Source organism: Dendrobates tinctorius, unplaced genomic scaffold (genome assembly GCF_039654945.1).
Source record: "Dendrobates tinctorius isolate UK_male_01 unplaced genomic scaffold, ASM3965494v1 ptg000032l, whole genome shotgun sequence".
Taxonomy (NCBI): Eukaryota; Metazoa; Chordata; class Amphibia; order Anura; family Dendrobatidae; genus Dendrobates; species Dendrobates tinctorius.
This window is the reverse complement of record NW_027361700.1, coordinates 36921354-36936693: the sequence shown is the minus strand read 5'-3', so window position 1 is coordinate 36936693 and position 15340 is coordinate 36921354. Positions and strand designations below refer to the sequence as shown.

General features: G+C 45.1%; 1 protein-coding gene across 1 annotated transcript in view; it reads right to left on the bottom strand.

The window, feature by feature from the left end:
- Positions 1-10938: 10938 nt before the first annotated feature.
- The window catches only part of B4GALNT2 (beta-1,4-N-acetyl-galactosaminyltransferase 2 (SID blood group)), a 384595-nt gene continuing 380193 nt past the window's right edge, over positions 10939-15340 (bottom strand). The window contains exon 10 of the mRNA XM_073572735.1: positions 10939-11419. Within this exon, the coding sequence (XP_073428836.1) occupies positions 11208-11419 (212 nt within the window). The 3' untranslated portion in view covers positions 10939-11207. The remainder of the gene's footprint in view (positions 11420-15340) is intronic.

Here is a 15340-nt window from a genome sequence, read left to right as displayed (position 1 = left end):
AGAACCCTCTTCTATGCTGGTGCAGAAATTGTCTTTCCTCCAAACGAAGAGAATGCCCCCTTGTTCTTGTCACAGTCCTTGGTACAAACAGTTCATTGGAGAGATCTCTGTATTGCCCTCTGATATACTTTTACATATATATTAGGTCTCCCCTAAGTCTTCTCTTTTCTAGAGTAAATAGACCTAATTTTGATAACCTTTCTGGGTATTGTAGTGAACCAACTCCATTTATCATTTTAGTAGCCCGCCTTTGAACCTTTTCAAGTTCAGTAATGTCTTTCTTGAGCATCGGCCTCCAAAATTGCACACAATACTCCAAGTGTGGTCTGACGAGTGATTTGTACAGAGGGAGAATTATGTTTTCATCTCATGTCCCCAGACCTCTTCTAATGCATCCCATGACCCTATTTGCTTTGGTGGCAGCTGCCTGACACTGGGCACTCTAATTTAACTTCTTATTGACTAAGATGCCTAAGTCCTTCTCCATGTATGATTTCCCCAGCAGTTTCCCATTTAGTAAGTAATTATAGCATCTGTTTCTCCTTCCCATGTGCATAACCTTACACTTATCTGTGTTAAACCTCATTTGCCATTTTTCAGCCCAATTCTCCAATTTACTCAAATCAGTCTGTAGTTGCAAACTGTCCTCCTTTTTGTTAACTACCTTACATAGTTTTGTTTCATCTGCAAATACTGATATTTTACTGTGTACGCCATCCACTAGATCATTAATAAATATATTAAATAGTAGGGGGCCCAATACAGAACCCTGTGGTACCCCACTAGTAACCCTGGCCCAATCTGAGTATGCACCATTGATAACCACTCTTTGTTTTCTATCACTAAGCCAGCTACCTACCCATCTACACACATTTTCCCCTAGCCCAAGCTTTCTCATCTTACTTACCAATCTTTTATGTGGGACAGTGTCAAATGCTTTAGAGAAGTCGAGTGAAATGACATCCAATGATTCTCCTTGGTCCATTTGAGAGCTTACATCCTCATAGAAGCTGATCAGGTTAGTTTGACAGGAGCGATACTTCATAAATCCATGTTGATATGGAGTTAAACATTTATTAACATTGAGATATTCAATAATGGTATCCCTTAGAAACCCTTCAAAAATTTTACCCACAACAGATAGTTTCCAGGTTCGCTTTTACACCCCTATTTGAATATTGGTACCACATTTGCTTGCCGCCAATCAAAAGGAACAGACCCTGTTTCTATAGTCTTTAAATATAAGGAATAGAGGCCTGTCTATCAAATTACTTAACTCCCTTAATACGCGAGGGTGAATGCCATCAGGGCCTGGTGATTTGTCAATTTTAATCTTACTAAGGCGGTTCTGCACTTCTTCCTGGGTTAGGCAGGTAATACTTAATGGGGAGTTTACATTATCACTCTGCATTTCCCCTGGCAAATCCTTTTCCTGTGTGAACACTGTTGAGAAAAAAGTATTTAAAACATTTGCTTTTCCCACATCGCTCTCTATGATTTCACCCTCGTTCTTTAAAGGGCCGACACCATCAATTTTAATCATTTTATTGTTTATATAATTAAAGAATAGTTTGGGGTTTGTTTTACTTTCCTTAGCAATGAGTCTCTCAAGTTTCCACTTTTGCTAAATGTATTTGTTTTTTTACACATTTTATTTTTTTCTCTATAACTTTTTAATGCTTCTTCATTGCTTTCTTGTTTTAGCTTCTTAAATGCCTTGTTCTTGTTATTTATTGCCCTTTTAACATCCTTATTTAGCCACATTGGTGTTCTCCTGTTCCAAGCCCTTTTATTTCTGTACGGTATGGCTAGCTCGCAGTGGGTGTGTAAAACTGATTTAAATATTTCCCATTTATTTTCTGTGCTCCTATTTTTGAGGACATTGTCCCAATCAATTCGGCGAAGGTCCTCTCTAAGCTGATCAAACTTTGCTTTCCTGAAATTCAGCGTTTTTGTAACCCCCTTCCAGGGCACCTTACTGATGGACAAGTGGAATTGTATTATATTGTGGTCACTGTTTTCTAGGTGCCCATCGACTCGTACTTCTGCTATTCTGTCTGGCCTGTTGCTTAAAATTAAGTCCAGAAGGGCTGTCCCTCTAGTTGGGCCCTGCACAAGTTGTGACAGATAATTATCCTTGGTCACTGTCAGAAATTGGTTTCCTTTCTGAGATACACAGGTTTCAGTTTCCCAGTCTATGTCGGGGTAGTTGAAGTCCCCCATAATAAACACCTCATTATGATTTGCTGCTTTGTCTATTTGTTTGAATAATACATTTTCAGTGGCTGCTATTATATTTGGTGGCTTCTAACAAACCCCATGAGGATTTTATTACTTTTCCCTCCTTGTATCTCCACCCATAGAGACTCCACCTCTTCATTTCCCTCTGGTATATCTTCTCTTAGTGTGGGCTTTAAAGTGGACTTTATATATAGACAGACTCCACCCCCTTTCCTTTTTTTACGATCCCTCCTAAACAAATCATATCCTTGCAAGTTAGCCGCCCAGTCATAACTGTCGTCTAACCACGTCTCAGTTATTCCTACTATGTCGTATTTTTCCTCATACATTACCAACTCCAGATCTTCAATCTTATTGGTCAGGCTTCTTGCGTTGGTCAGCATGCAGGAAAGAAGTTTTGCTTCCTTTTTCTTAGCTTCCTCCTGAGTACCCTGTCTTGGGTCCTCTTTACCACATCTAGCATCCTTGATTAGTTTGTCCTTCTGCTGCATGTTCTTGTCTGTTGTTTTTCCTCCCATCCCCTCTTCTTCTAGTTTAAAGCCCTCCTGATGAGTGTGGCAAGTCTTCGGGCGAATGTGTGTTTCCCAGGTTTTGTGAGGTGTATCCCATCTCTTGCGAGAAGTCCATCGTAGAGGTAATTCACGCCATGGTCCAAGAATCCAAATCCTTGCTGCCTGCACCATCGTCATAGCCAGTTGTTCACCTCTAGTATCCTATTCCATCTCCTGATGCCATGACCATCGACTGGGAGGATTGATGAGAAAACAACCTGTACATTCCGTTCCTTTATTTTCTTCCCCAGAATTTCAAAGTCTTCATAGATAGTTGGTAGGTCATTTCTTGCCGTGTCGTTTGTGCCTACATGTATCAGTAGGAAAGGGTAGTCCTTGGATTTGAGGATAGTTGGTATCCTGTTGGCCACATCCTTGATTTTTGCTCCTGGGAGGCAGCATACTTCTCGTGCGGTTATGTCCGGCCTGCAGATAGTTGCCTCCGTGTCTCTTAGTAGTGCGTCGCCCATAACTACCACTCTTCTTTTCTTTCCGGACGCACTGCTTGTTGCTCGTGTTTTTGAGTGTCAGGGAGTGTACACGGGGACACGCTGGGTACAGGAGTGCGTATAGCATGCACTGACAAGGACGCCCAGGTACGAGGCAAAACAGAGCGCGTGCTGGGAAGCACACCTGGGTACAAGGCAAAACAGGGCGCGTGCAGGGAAGCACACCTGGGTACAAGGCAAAGCAGGGCACTTGCAGGGAAGCACGATTGGCTACAAGGCAAAAACAGAGTGTGTGCTGGGAATCACACCTGGGTACAAGGCAAAGCAAAGTGCGTGCTGGGAAGCACGCTCGGGTACAAGGCAAAAGCAGAGCGCGTGCTGGGAAACATGCCTGGGTACAAGGCAAGGCAGAGCGCATGCTGGGAAGCACGCCTGGGTACAGGAAAGGCAGAGTGTGTGCAGGGAGCACACCAGAGCACAGGGCAAGGGACCTGAGTATGGCCAAGAGCGGCCATGCAGGTCTTGCAAGGGAGCCAGAATGATAATCAGGCGCCGCCTACAGGAAGAGGCAGCCTCATATAGGGCATGTGTGCAGGGACTTCCGGGTCAGGTCTTCCTGGACCATAGAGACGACAGAGATGGCGCGGCTGCAGTCAGGCTATGGGGAAGTCATGAAGTCGAGTGAACAACCACAGAGTCAAGCGCGGAAGGTGCACGATACTGGAAGTGATGACGTCAGGCGCTGAGCCCAGGCTCTGGGGGAATGCGGTTAGAGTGGCATGACAGAAATAATGGGAATCCGATACTTGTTCACCTCCTTAAGCCTAATAAAGTTCCCTGCAGTGCCTGAATCCACATAGGCCACTTCAGAACCACGTCTCTGACCCTGGATAATTAAAACTGAAAGAGTAAGAGGTGGAGAGGAATCAGACACAACTTGGGAGGCCTCTCTAAACTGACCTAGGTGGAGGAGTTTCCCGACCTCTCAGGACACGAACGCAGAAAATGAGACACTCCACCACAATAAAAGCACAAGCCCTGTGCTACGCTGCTCTGCCATCTTAATCCGATCCACCTGCATCGGCTCTGGTGCAGGACCACTGGAGGACCCAGTAGGTTGTGGACTGGGCGGCCTGTGGATGGAAGAAGATGGTCTGAAAGGTCTCCTCTCTCTGGCAGCCTCTAGAGTGTGCTCCTGAAAACGCAAGTCAATGCATGTGATATAAGATCCTCCAAGGTGGTCGGAGTATCTCAACCCGCAAGCTCGTCCTTAATCTTCCCAGAAAGCCCTCGCCAAAAGGCCCCAAACAAAGCCTCATTATTCCACCCCAGCTCAGAGGACAGAGTGCAGAAGCGGATTGCATAGTGTCTGACCGTGAGGGCGCCCTGGTGGAGGTTAAAGAGGGACTCTGTGGTGGAGGCCAGCCGCCCAGGTTCATCAAAGACCCTACAGAAGGAATCCATGAAAGTCAGTATACTGTATACAATGGGATCATCACGCTCCCAAAGGGGATTCACCCAGGAGAGGGCCTCTCCCTCCAAATGGGACACTATAAATGCCACTTTAGCCCGGTCAGTGGGGTATTGCTGGGGTAATAACTCAAAGTGTAACCGACATTGGTTTAGAAAACCCCTGCACAGCTTAGAATCGCCGCCATACCGAGGCAGTTTACCGAGATGGGAAGGAGGATGGGAAGCAGAGTCAGAGTTGCGGGACAACGCCTGTGAGGAGGCTGACTGCAAGGAAAGCAAATGGTCATCCACGGAGGCCATATATAACAATATGTGAGCCTGGGTGTTGCACTGCTGGACCAGCTCCTGCTGGAGGCCGGCTATCTGGGAGGCATTACTGGGATCTGCGGCCTGTAAGGCCAACAAACGAGAATCCATAGTCTTCATAAAAGACATAATGCGAGTCTGATTCTCATGCAAAAACACTAGCTCCTTCTGAGCAGAGATGCAGGCCCCAGCAGGGTCCATGGCCTGATTATTCTGTTATGCCAAAAGGCGGCGAGTACCGAGAGTGGACCCTCTGGGCCGTGGTACCAAATCTCCCCCAAGTGAGCACACCAGATGGGACCAACCCCTGTACAGGGACCGTTAGGGGCAGGCTCAGGGACCTCGTGTACCACGGCAGCCGGGACCAGGGGTCAGCGCAAGAGGAGGGTACCCCAAAAAGTAGACAAGACAGAAGGAGCTGAGAGAGGAGAACGTATAAGGCAGGAGTAGGTGCAGGAGTAGGTACAGGGGAGGCTAAGAGGGTGGAAGGCACGAGGTGGAGAGGGTCCAGAGGCAGAAGGTATATGGAGGCGGAGGAGGAGCGGACAACCAGTAGGACGGAGGACAGGAACTGGCTCTGAAAACACACGGGGAGACACACAGAGTAAGAGAGCAGGCTAGCTAAATGGAAGCAAGGCAGTAGCAAAATGTATACACGATAATCAGGCGCCTCCACTGAGGGCGGCCTGAAATACTTTGTGCCTGTCCCCCATTGGACAGGCAGTGTTACCGGGTCAGGTCACGCTGCTGGATAAAGGACACGGGGACTCGAGCGGCCGGGCCCTAAAGTGCATTCGCGCGGCTGACGGCACAGGGGGAACGCGCAGGGGTGCCCGCGCAGCTGCACGCCTGAGAGCAGGAAGGCGAGGAGCAGAAGGCAGGATAGGAGCAGCAGCGGACGCGAGCCCGGGAGCGGTAAATATGGGGCTAACAGAACTGCTGTCCCATTGATTATTAACTCTTCATATCCTTTATAATTGGACTGTTATTCTCCCAGTTAACAATTTCTCTTCCTGTGAGGAGTTAATCCGCTGTTACATTAAAACTGTCAAACTTGTTAACCATTGCTCTGCCATCTGTCACTGCATCTTGCAACCTGCTTTCAAGACCATACAGCCTGTCATCCAGCAGAGACACTGAGCAATGTGTGCTAACACTGGCCAGTGTCTCCCTGTGAACTCCTATTACCTATCTGACGTCAGTGCGAGCACAGTGGGAAATTTCCTGTGGTGCTCCCACTTACGTCAAATAGGTGAAGTGAATTCATTGGCTGTGATCCTGTGAACCTATCTGACAGCACCGCGAGCAAGAAGTTCACAGAGAGACACTGAGCATACACTGCTCAGTATCTCTGCTGGAAGACAGGTTGTATGGTCGCATCATTCTACCATGCAGCTTGCCATCTCGATGTAGCAGAGCTAGACCCGATGTGGGACAAATGGATTAACATCTTCTCTTTGGAAAGATGAGGAATATTGTTGTTTTTACTTAAACTCTTTTACAGAAGACAATGGCATCGGTGGAATGGGCGAGGTCAAGTATGGTTTAATTAAGATTTATTAAAGGAGTCTGTTATTCTTTCAATTAAAGGACTTTTTTCTGGATGTGTGTGTTTTTATACGATATGACTATGGGGTTAGTAATGGGGGTGTCTTATTGACGCCTTTCCATCACTAACCTCTGGGCTTGATGTTACCAATGGTGACATCAACCGCCCTCCAACTATGACCTCACTTGCCTCCACTACAGGACAAGTGGGAAAAGCGAGGCTAAGTGCCAAAATTGACACATCTTAGAGATGTACCTTTTCTGGGGCGGCTGAGAGCTGATGTTTTCAGCCTGGGGGGCAGTATCCATGGCCCCTTCCTAGGCTATTAATATCAGCTCACAGCTGTCTGCATATCCTTTGCTGGTTATTAAAACCTCTTAACCCCCGGAGCTTTTTTGGTCTTGCGTTTTCATTTTTCGCTCCCCTTCTTTCCAGAGTCATAACTTTTTTATTTTTCCATCAATATGGCCATGTGAGGGCTTATTTTTTGTGGGACGAGTTGTACTTTTGAACCTCATTGGTTTTGGCATGTTGTGTACTCGAAAACGGGAAAAAAATTCCAAGTGTGGTGAAATTGCAAAAAAGTGCAATCCCACACTTGTTTTTTGTTTGACTTTTTTGCTAGGTTCACTAAATGCTAAAACTGACCTGCCCTTATGATTCTCCAGGTCATTAATAGTTCATAGACACCAAACATGTCTAAGTTCTTTTTTATCTAAGTGGTGAAAAAAAATTCTAAATTTTGCCAAAAAGAAAATTGCACCATTTTCCTGAGACCCATAGCATCTCCATTTTTCATGATCTTGGGTTAGGGTTTATTTTTTACGCACTGAGCTGAGGTTTTTAATAATAACACTGTTGTGCAGATACATTCTTTTGATTGCCCGTTATTGCTTTTTAATGCAATGTCGCGGCGACAAAATTAACGTAATTCTGACGTTTCAATTTTTCCTTGCTACGCCGTTTATCAATAAGGTTAAACTTTTTTTATTGATAGTTCTGAACATGGCAATACCTAATATATGTATGTGTGATTTTTTTTAATTGCTTTATTTTGAAAGGGGCGAAAGGTGGGTGATTTAAACTTTTATATTTCTTTATATTTTTTATATTTTTAAAACTATTTTTTTTTTACTTTTGGCATGCTTCAATAGCCTCCATGGGAGGCTAGAAGCTGCCACAATTTGATCACCTCTGCTACATACAGGCGATGCTCAAGTTGCCTATATGTAGTAGAATTACTGCATTGCTAGGTGCGCCGACTACAGGGTGACGCTCAAAGCAATCCGGCATCAACAACCATAGAGGTCTCAAGGAGACCTCTGGTTGTTATGCCGATGCCTTGTCTGCATCATCTTGCAGCTGGTGTAGATTCATTTTCTAGCACATGGACTGTAAAGATATTTTAGATTCTTAAACAATTTGGCACATTTTACCATCGGGATCATGAGACGGGAGTTAGCGGTGCGTGTATTTCTGGCCCAATGGCCAGAAGCACGCGTTAAATGCCATTTCACAGCGGCATTTAACTAATTAATTGGCGTGGGTGGATCGCGATTCCACCCGCACCTATTGCGGGCACATGTCAGCTGTTCAAATCAGCTGACATGTCCCGGCTTTGATGCCGGCTCACCGTCGGAGCCCTCATCAAAGCGGGGGTACTGCCATTGGGCGTACTATTCCGTCCAAAGGCAGTAAAGGGTTACATCATTTTTTGGGGGGTCCCCCATTTTAATAGCCAGTAAAGGCTATGCATACACCTATGAGCTGATATAAATAGCCTGGGAAGCTCCATGAATATTACCCCTTTCCAAGGCTATAAACATCTGCCCCCAGCTTTCCTTCTACTGGTTAAGTCAGCTGAGTGTTAGGAAATGTGTGGCATGGGGGGAAACAGGTGATTGGGGTGCCTCCTCTAAGGATTGCACTGTGTGTGATGTTAAGGTGGAGGACGAGAAGGAGAGGCCACTTGCCATCCACTGGAGCACATTCTCTTTCTGTCCCTCATCTACAAGGCGTACTGTTATGCCGCTGCCAAAGAAAAGGGAATGGAGTAGCCCGTCCAGAAACAGATGTTGTTATTGAGCTTTAGATAGGATGAGATGGTGCTTGTTCAGTTGAGCTTTCATTAATATTAACACTTAATCCATGTACACTTTGAACACCAAGCCTATTCTCACTTACACCACGACCTCACTTTTTCCCACTCATGAAAAATATACCATTCGACTCTTGCAACCTGCTGTTTCACAACCTTAGGCCCACTCCTGTCAATCACCTGTCAGTAAATGAACAATCACTATTTATTTTCTTGCATAGTGTGCCTGAACAACACTCTTATAACTAACGATTTTTAAGTGGAAATCTAGCCTTCTGATTCCTCACTGCAACACAGTTTTATCCCAAACTATTTGGATTAGCAAATAGGGTCTCCTGGCTGAACCTCTATATTAGGCTCAACGATTTTTAAGAGGAAATCTGGCCTAATGATTCTTCACTGCAAAACAGTTTTTGCCCAAATGATTTTGATTAGCAAATGGGGCCTCCTGAGACTGCAATACAGTTTTTACACAATCTAGTTAGATGCTGGAAGATCAATTTCACATAGGACAGGATCCTATCTAGCTTACTGACAAGTTCATTTTCAGCAGCAGCACTAGCAGGAGCGACCTCTCTGCACTGTGACACTGAGAAAATGGCAGCAAAACAAGAAGTCCGCTTTTATATAGACAGGGACATGTGACTTTGGCAGCCAATCATAGAAGACCTTGTGCCATGACATTGTGGATGGTTCCTGCGTCCTGATTGGCTGCCGGAATGTACACACATTAAGTTATTAAAGGAAAAAATATTAAAGAAAAAAGTTACACTCTGCAGCTCCTCTGACCTCGACACCCCCCCCTTCATAAACACGTCCCCCCACTCATCGTACAGCACTACTATACTAGGCCAAGTGAAAACAAAAGCATTGTGCTACATTCATGCCGAATTTGAGATTGGCGAAAGTGTTCCGACAAGTTCGCTCATCTCTAGTTACGCCTAGTCAATTCTCTACGTTACTCTAGAAATTGAAACACATAAGGGCACCATGTTGTATGATATACAAGTTATTTTATTTTTATAAATTTTGAATAAAGGTTATGTTTTAGTATCCCTTTCAGCGAGTCCTACCACCTTAAGAATTAATACACCCGTCAGTGATCTAGTATCCTCCGTAATGCCAGCCTTGTCTGGATCATCTTGCAGCTGGTGTAGATTCATTTTCTAGCACATGGACTGTAAAGATATTTTAGATTATTAAACAATTTGGCACGTTTTACCATCGGGAGGTATGGTTTTACACTAGTGTATGAAATGCAGGTCTTAATAAATCACCTCCATAGAGTTATCTTCAGAATGGGTCTCATGTTGTTCTGCCTGGAATGGATAGGTGTCTGTATATGTGCAAATCTCTCTACATTGACTTCTATAGGAATTGCATAAAAATATGACAGAGCATGCCGAATTCTTGAAATAAGTGCCGGTACCATAGAGAAAAGTTAGAACGTTATACAAAAATGTCAAGAATATACAATATACAGTATATGTTAATAACAGAAATTTTACAGTTGTCATTAATAAGTAGCGATCAAAGTGATCAATCAGATTTAAACATTTCCAGAAAGGAGAGGTAAGAAGCAAAAACATATTGGCTCATTGTTAGAAAAACATAATTTTTCATTATCTAGACTTATCTAGAGAATAAAAGGTGTGATCATACTGTCTCTTCATTCCTTGTGCTGTTACTGACAACTATAAGATGGAGAACTCCAAATAAACTTTAAAGAGAATCTGTCAGCCCCTGGGATGCATATGACTTATTAATATGGGGATACAGGTAATAGAAATGTTACACTAGTCCTACCTGTATGCCCATATTAATGATCTTGCTGTGGAGAAATGTAGAAATACTATCTCCCTCCCATGCACATCAGTTATGGCACTGAAATCCCGCGCCTGCACCCTGCATGCCCTCAGAAATACATACCTCATCCTCTCTTGTATGGACTCTGCATTCAGGGATCTTCTGCTCTGGCCCCGGAGAGTCACTGTGACCTCAGGTTTGCGCGCCGATAAGAGGCACTCCCCACTTCCTCCTAGCACAGTCATTGCTAGGAACCATGTGTACATAGCGATGACTATGCAGAGAGGAAGTGGGGAGAGCACCTTATCGGGCCTGAACAGCGGAGGTCACTGGAGTGGAAGTTGCCAGCGCCAGAGCAGAAGATCCCTGAAAATAGCGCCCATAAAAGGGAAGATGAGCCATGTATTTCTGAGGGAGTGCAGGGTGCAAGCAGGGAGATTCGGGGGATCATAACTGATGTGCATGGGAGGGGGGTAGTATTGTAATGAGTACAGGAGGCAGGCATTTTTTTTTCAGGCAAAGCATGCCCCAGAGCCTGGAAGAAATCAATAGAATAAAGACAGAATATAACATTTGTCCACAACAAGACCATTAATATGAAGCATACAGGTGAGGACAAGTGTAACATTTCTATTAAATGTATGCCCATATTAATAAGTCATACGTCCCGGGGAGGGGGCAGATTCCCTTTAATACATTTGATATTTACAAGGGAGATCACTCTTGTAGGGAGGTTAGTGCTTGATAAAACAGCTCAGTCGATTCTTAAAATATAGTAGGCCCAGCTTAAAATTCTGTTGGGCTGGAGTATTTTGCCGGAATGAATTGTACTTTTTGAAATTTTCTTCTAATGCTTTATCTTTTGGCATTTCCTTCTTCTGGTGTCCAATTGAAACATGATTACAGGATCCAACTTTTAAACGTCCCAAAGCATCTATGAAAAACTCTGAAAGTGCAAGAAAAAATATTTTAAATATTTTTTAAAAAAAGGCAATATAGTATACGACGGGCAGATTAAGGGTAACCAGGGCCTTGGGCAGTTTAGGGTGCATGGGTCCCCAGTACCCAATGCATCACGTTACATGTCACATGATATTTTTGGAAGGTCATGCGACAGGTCACGTGATGAACACACAGGAGCCCTGGTGTGCACATCTGTAGATACCAAATATTTTTCTTATGTACAGCACTCACCATAACAATAGAGGATACAATGTAAGAAAGGATGGGGCTATCTATAATAATAAATGCCCTAAGCAGCTTCCGGTTGTAACAACTTCCGTCCAGTTGTAACCGGTGACGTCACCGCACACCTCCTTCCATGTTAACCCTCAACACACCACTCCTCCTCAACACACACACTCCTCTCACCTTTCACCATCTCCACTCACTCTTTCACTCCACATACGACCCCTTCTCTCACTCCGTCTCTCATACTCACGCCGTCATCGCCGCTGATCCACGATCCCCGACATCTTCTTCCGCCGGCGCCATCCTGGATCCAGACGTCCTCCACGCCGGCGACATGTTCTTGCGGCGACGCCATTTTGGATCGGCGAAATCCCGCGATAGTCAAGATGGCGTCGCCGCAAGAACATGTCGCCGGCGTGGAGGACGTCGGGATCCAAAATGGCGTCGGCGAAAACTCGCGAGATTTCGCCGACGCCATTTTGGATCCCGACGTCCTCCACGCCGGCGACATGTTCTTGCGGCGACGCCATCTTGACTATCGCGGGATTTTGCCGACGCCATTTTGGATCCCGACGTCGTCCACGCCGGCGACATGTTCTTCCGGCGACTCCATCTTGAGTATCGTGGGATTTCACGATACTCAAGATGGCGTCGCCGCAAGAACATGTCGCCGGCGTGGACAACGTCTGGATCCAGGATGGCGCCGGCGGAAGAAGATGTCGGGGATCGTGGAGCAGCGGCGATGACGGCGTGAGTATGAGAGACGGAGTGAGAGAAGGGGTCGTATGTGGAGTGAAAGTGTGAGTCGAGATGGTGAAAGGTGAGAGGAGTGTGTGTGTTGAGGGTTAACATGGCAAGAGGTGTGATACTATCGCATCCTCCCGATGCGATAGCATCGGGCCATAATCTAGTACATAATAAGCGGGGATGCAATAGAATGGAAAATGTTTACAGCCCTGAAAATAACAAGAGAAGACTCTAAGGGAAGGCACTTTACATATTAAAAGAATTTCTTTTGCAAACAAAATATTACTTCAATCATGTCTCTGCAAATAAAGTTGCATTTACACTGAAAGATATTCGTTTAAGAAGTGTTCTTATGATATACATTTCAAGGTAGCTAGGTAGCTGATCATCCAATGAATGAGCAAAATGCTTGTTCATCAGGTGAAATCATTTTTTTGTGCAGCACAAAAGGTCATTGTTCTCTGTAAACAGAACTCGCACTGCTGAGAACAATGATCATGGTTTATCGATCAGTGGCACTAAACATCCACTTATCCATGTAAACCTTTGAATGATGCTGATACAGAATATACAGGTGCTTCTCACAAAATCAGAATATCATCAAAAAGGTAATTTATTTGAATTCTTCAATACAAAAAGTGAAACTCATATTATATAGAGTCATTACAGAGTGATTTACTACAAGTGTTTATTTCTGTTAATGTTGATGATTATGGCTTACAGCCAAAGAAAACCCAAAAGTCATTATCTCAGTAAATTAGAATACTTTATTACACCAGCTTGATACATGATTTTAAAATCTGAAATGGTGGTCTCCTGCAATGTATGTTCAGTAAATGCACTAGTGTTGAGCATTCCGATACTGCAATATCGGGTATCGGCCGATATTCGCGGTATCGGAATTCCGATACTGAGTTCCGATACTTTTAGTTTATCGAATACCGGAATCGGAAGTTCCCATAATGCAATGAGCCAGTTTCATTTTATTCAGCCAATGAGGATCCTAAGAAGTGTGGGCACATCCTGTTAGAGCATGTTAGGCATGTAACTACTGGCATGGCTGTGATTGGCTGCTGAAATGATGTCATGATGCACTATAAAAGCCGCTGCCGCCGCCGCCATTTTGGGTTCACTCTGCTGTGAATTCAGTTAGGGATAGGGCGCTGCTATTCTGAGGGACAGTGTGACCTAGCGATTTGCAATATAGTGCTTTACCCAGGCTACTTTATCAACTGCTGTAGCTTTCTTTTGCCTTGCAGCGCTGTTCACGGCTGTCTGCGAGGTCTCTGTGTGTGAGTGCAGCTCACGCTGTAGTGTATTCTGCACCACCTCTGGTTGTAGTCCGCTCAGGGTGCGTCACTGCCTCATACATTGTCCTTTTTTGCATTAGTGCTGCTCATTTTTCCAGATTTCTCCTATTAGTCTGGTTCTATCCATATCCAGCTAGAATATTTGCAAACACTGTATAGGAGTAAATAGAGGAGCCTTTCTGCTGGCTTGTGCCCTGCAGCCCCAGCCAGATTAGTATTAGCCGATTTTTTGAACCCTCATCTATTGCATTGTAGGTTACCTTCCTGCATTGTAATAGCTACAAAAAGTTTGTGATACTATCATTTTTACATTTTTGGGCACATCCAGTGTCTTTTTGTGAAAAAAAAAGTTAATAAAGTTCACCAAACACTCCACTTTACAGTTGTGTAGGTCACATTAGCTCATATTAAAGTCTAGTCCACACTTAATAAAATTAGTGTTTCTTATACCTGTTAGCAGTTGTTCAGGAATAATCACACTAAGCCCTTAGTACTTTTCTGCCTATCTTTATCAGTATACCAAGATGAAGAAGGCAGGGAGTAAGGCACGTTGTCGTGGGCGTGGAGTTTCTGCAGGGAGAGGACGTGGGGATTCTGTGCCTGCTGCGGGCACCAGTAACTCAGCATCCCCCAGTTTTCCCAGGGAACAGTCCTTTATGCGCAGCTTTGTAGGAGCTAGCCGTACCCCACTTCTGCGGGACGAACAAATTGAAGCCGTTGTCGGATGGATGGCAGCTAACGCATCGACTTCAATTAGTTCCGGATCCTCTCAGGTCCAGAGCACTGAAGAGCACCCATCTGTCTCTTCACCACGTGCCAAATTGCCCAGGCAGTCAGAGAGCCCTGGACAGGAGCCATCTCTACTTCAGTTCTCTGAATCTGTTGGCTTGGAAAGAGGGGGCCAGCCAAGCAGCATTCGAGAATTTGAAGAAGAGGTAGTATGCAGTGATGCGCAACAGCTTTGTCTCTCTGAATCTGAAGAGGCGGGTGGGCCAGTGCCTATGGTCAGCACACCTCAGTACGCATCTGATGATGAGACTCAGGTGCCACTTTCTGGTGCGTACTGTGCTGTCGAGACTACCCAGGAGAAGCAGTCGTTTGAAGAGGGTAGTGTAGATGATGAGGTCCTTGACCCATCATGGCGTGAGGTACAGGAAGGTGGTGGGAGCAGCTCTGAGGAAGAGATTCCCCAAATGGCCAAAAAAGGAGGGAGAGGGAGGGGGCAGACTCGGTTGCCTGTAGCCTCCACTTCGGCACCCATTAGGAGCAAGCCTCTTCCAAAACCCAAAACGGGCGCTCCCAAGACTTGCAGTGCCTGGTCCTTTGACACAGTTGCAGATGACATTTGCTTTGTCAAATGCAAGCTGAGTAATCAGAAAGTGAAAAGAGGGAAAAGTGTCAGCAACCTCAATACCACAAATATGTGGAAACAAGTGCGGACCAAGCACGTGGTGGAGTTACAAAGACACACTGAAGACCTAGGCCAATCTACAGCGCCACCTACCAGCTCTTCAGCTCGTGTTGTAGCCTCTTCCTCCAGCTCTCACACAGCTGGTTCGGCTTCCTCACAGGATCGCCATGGAAGAACCTCTGGCACTGTTTTACAGAGACACAGTGTC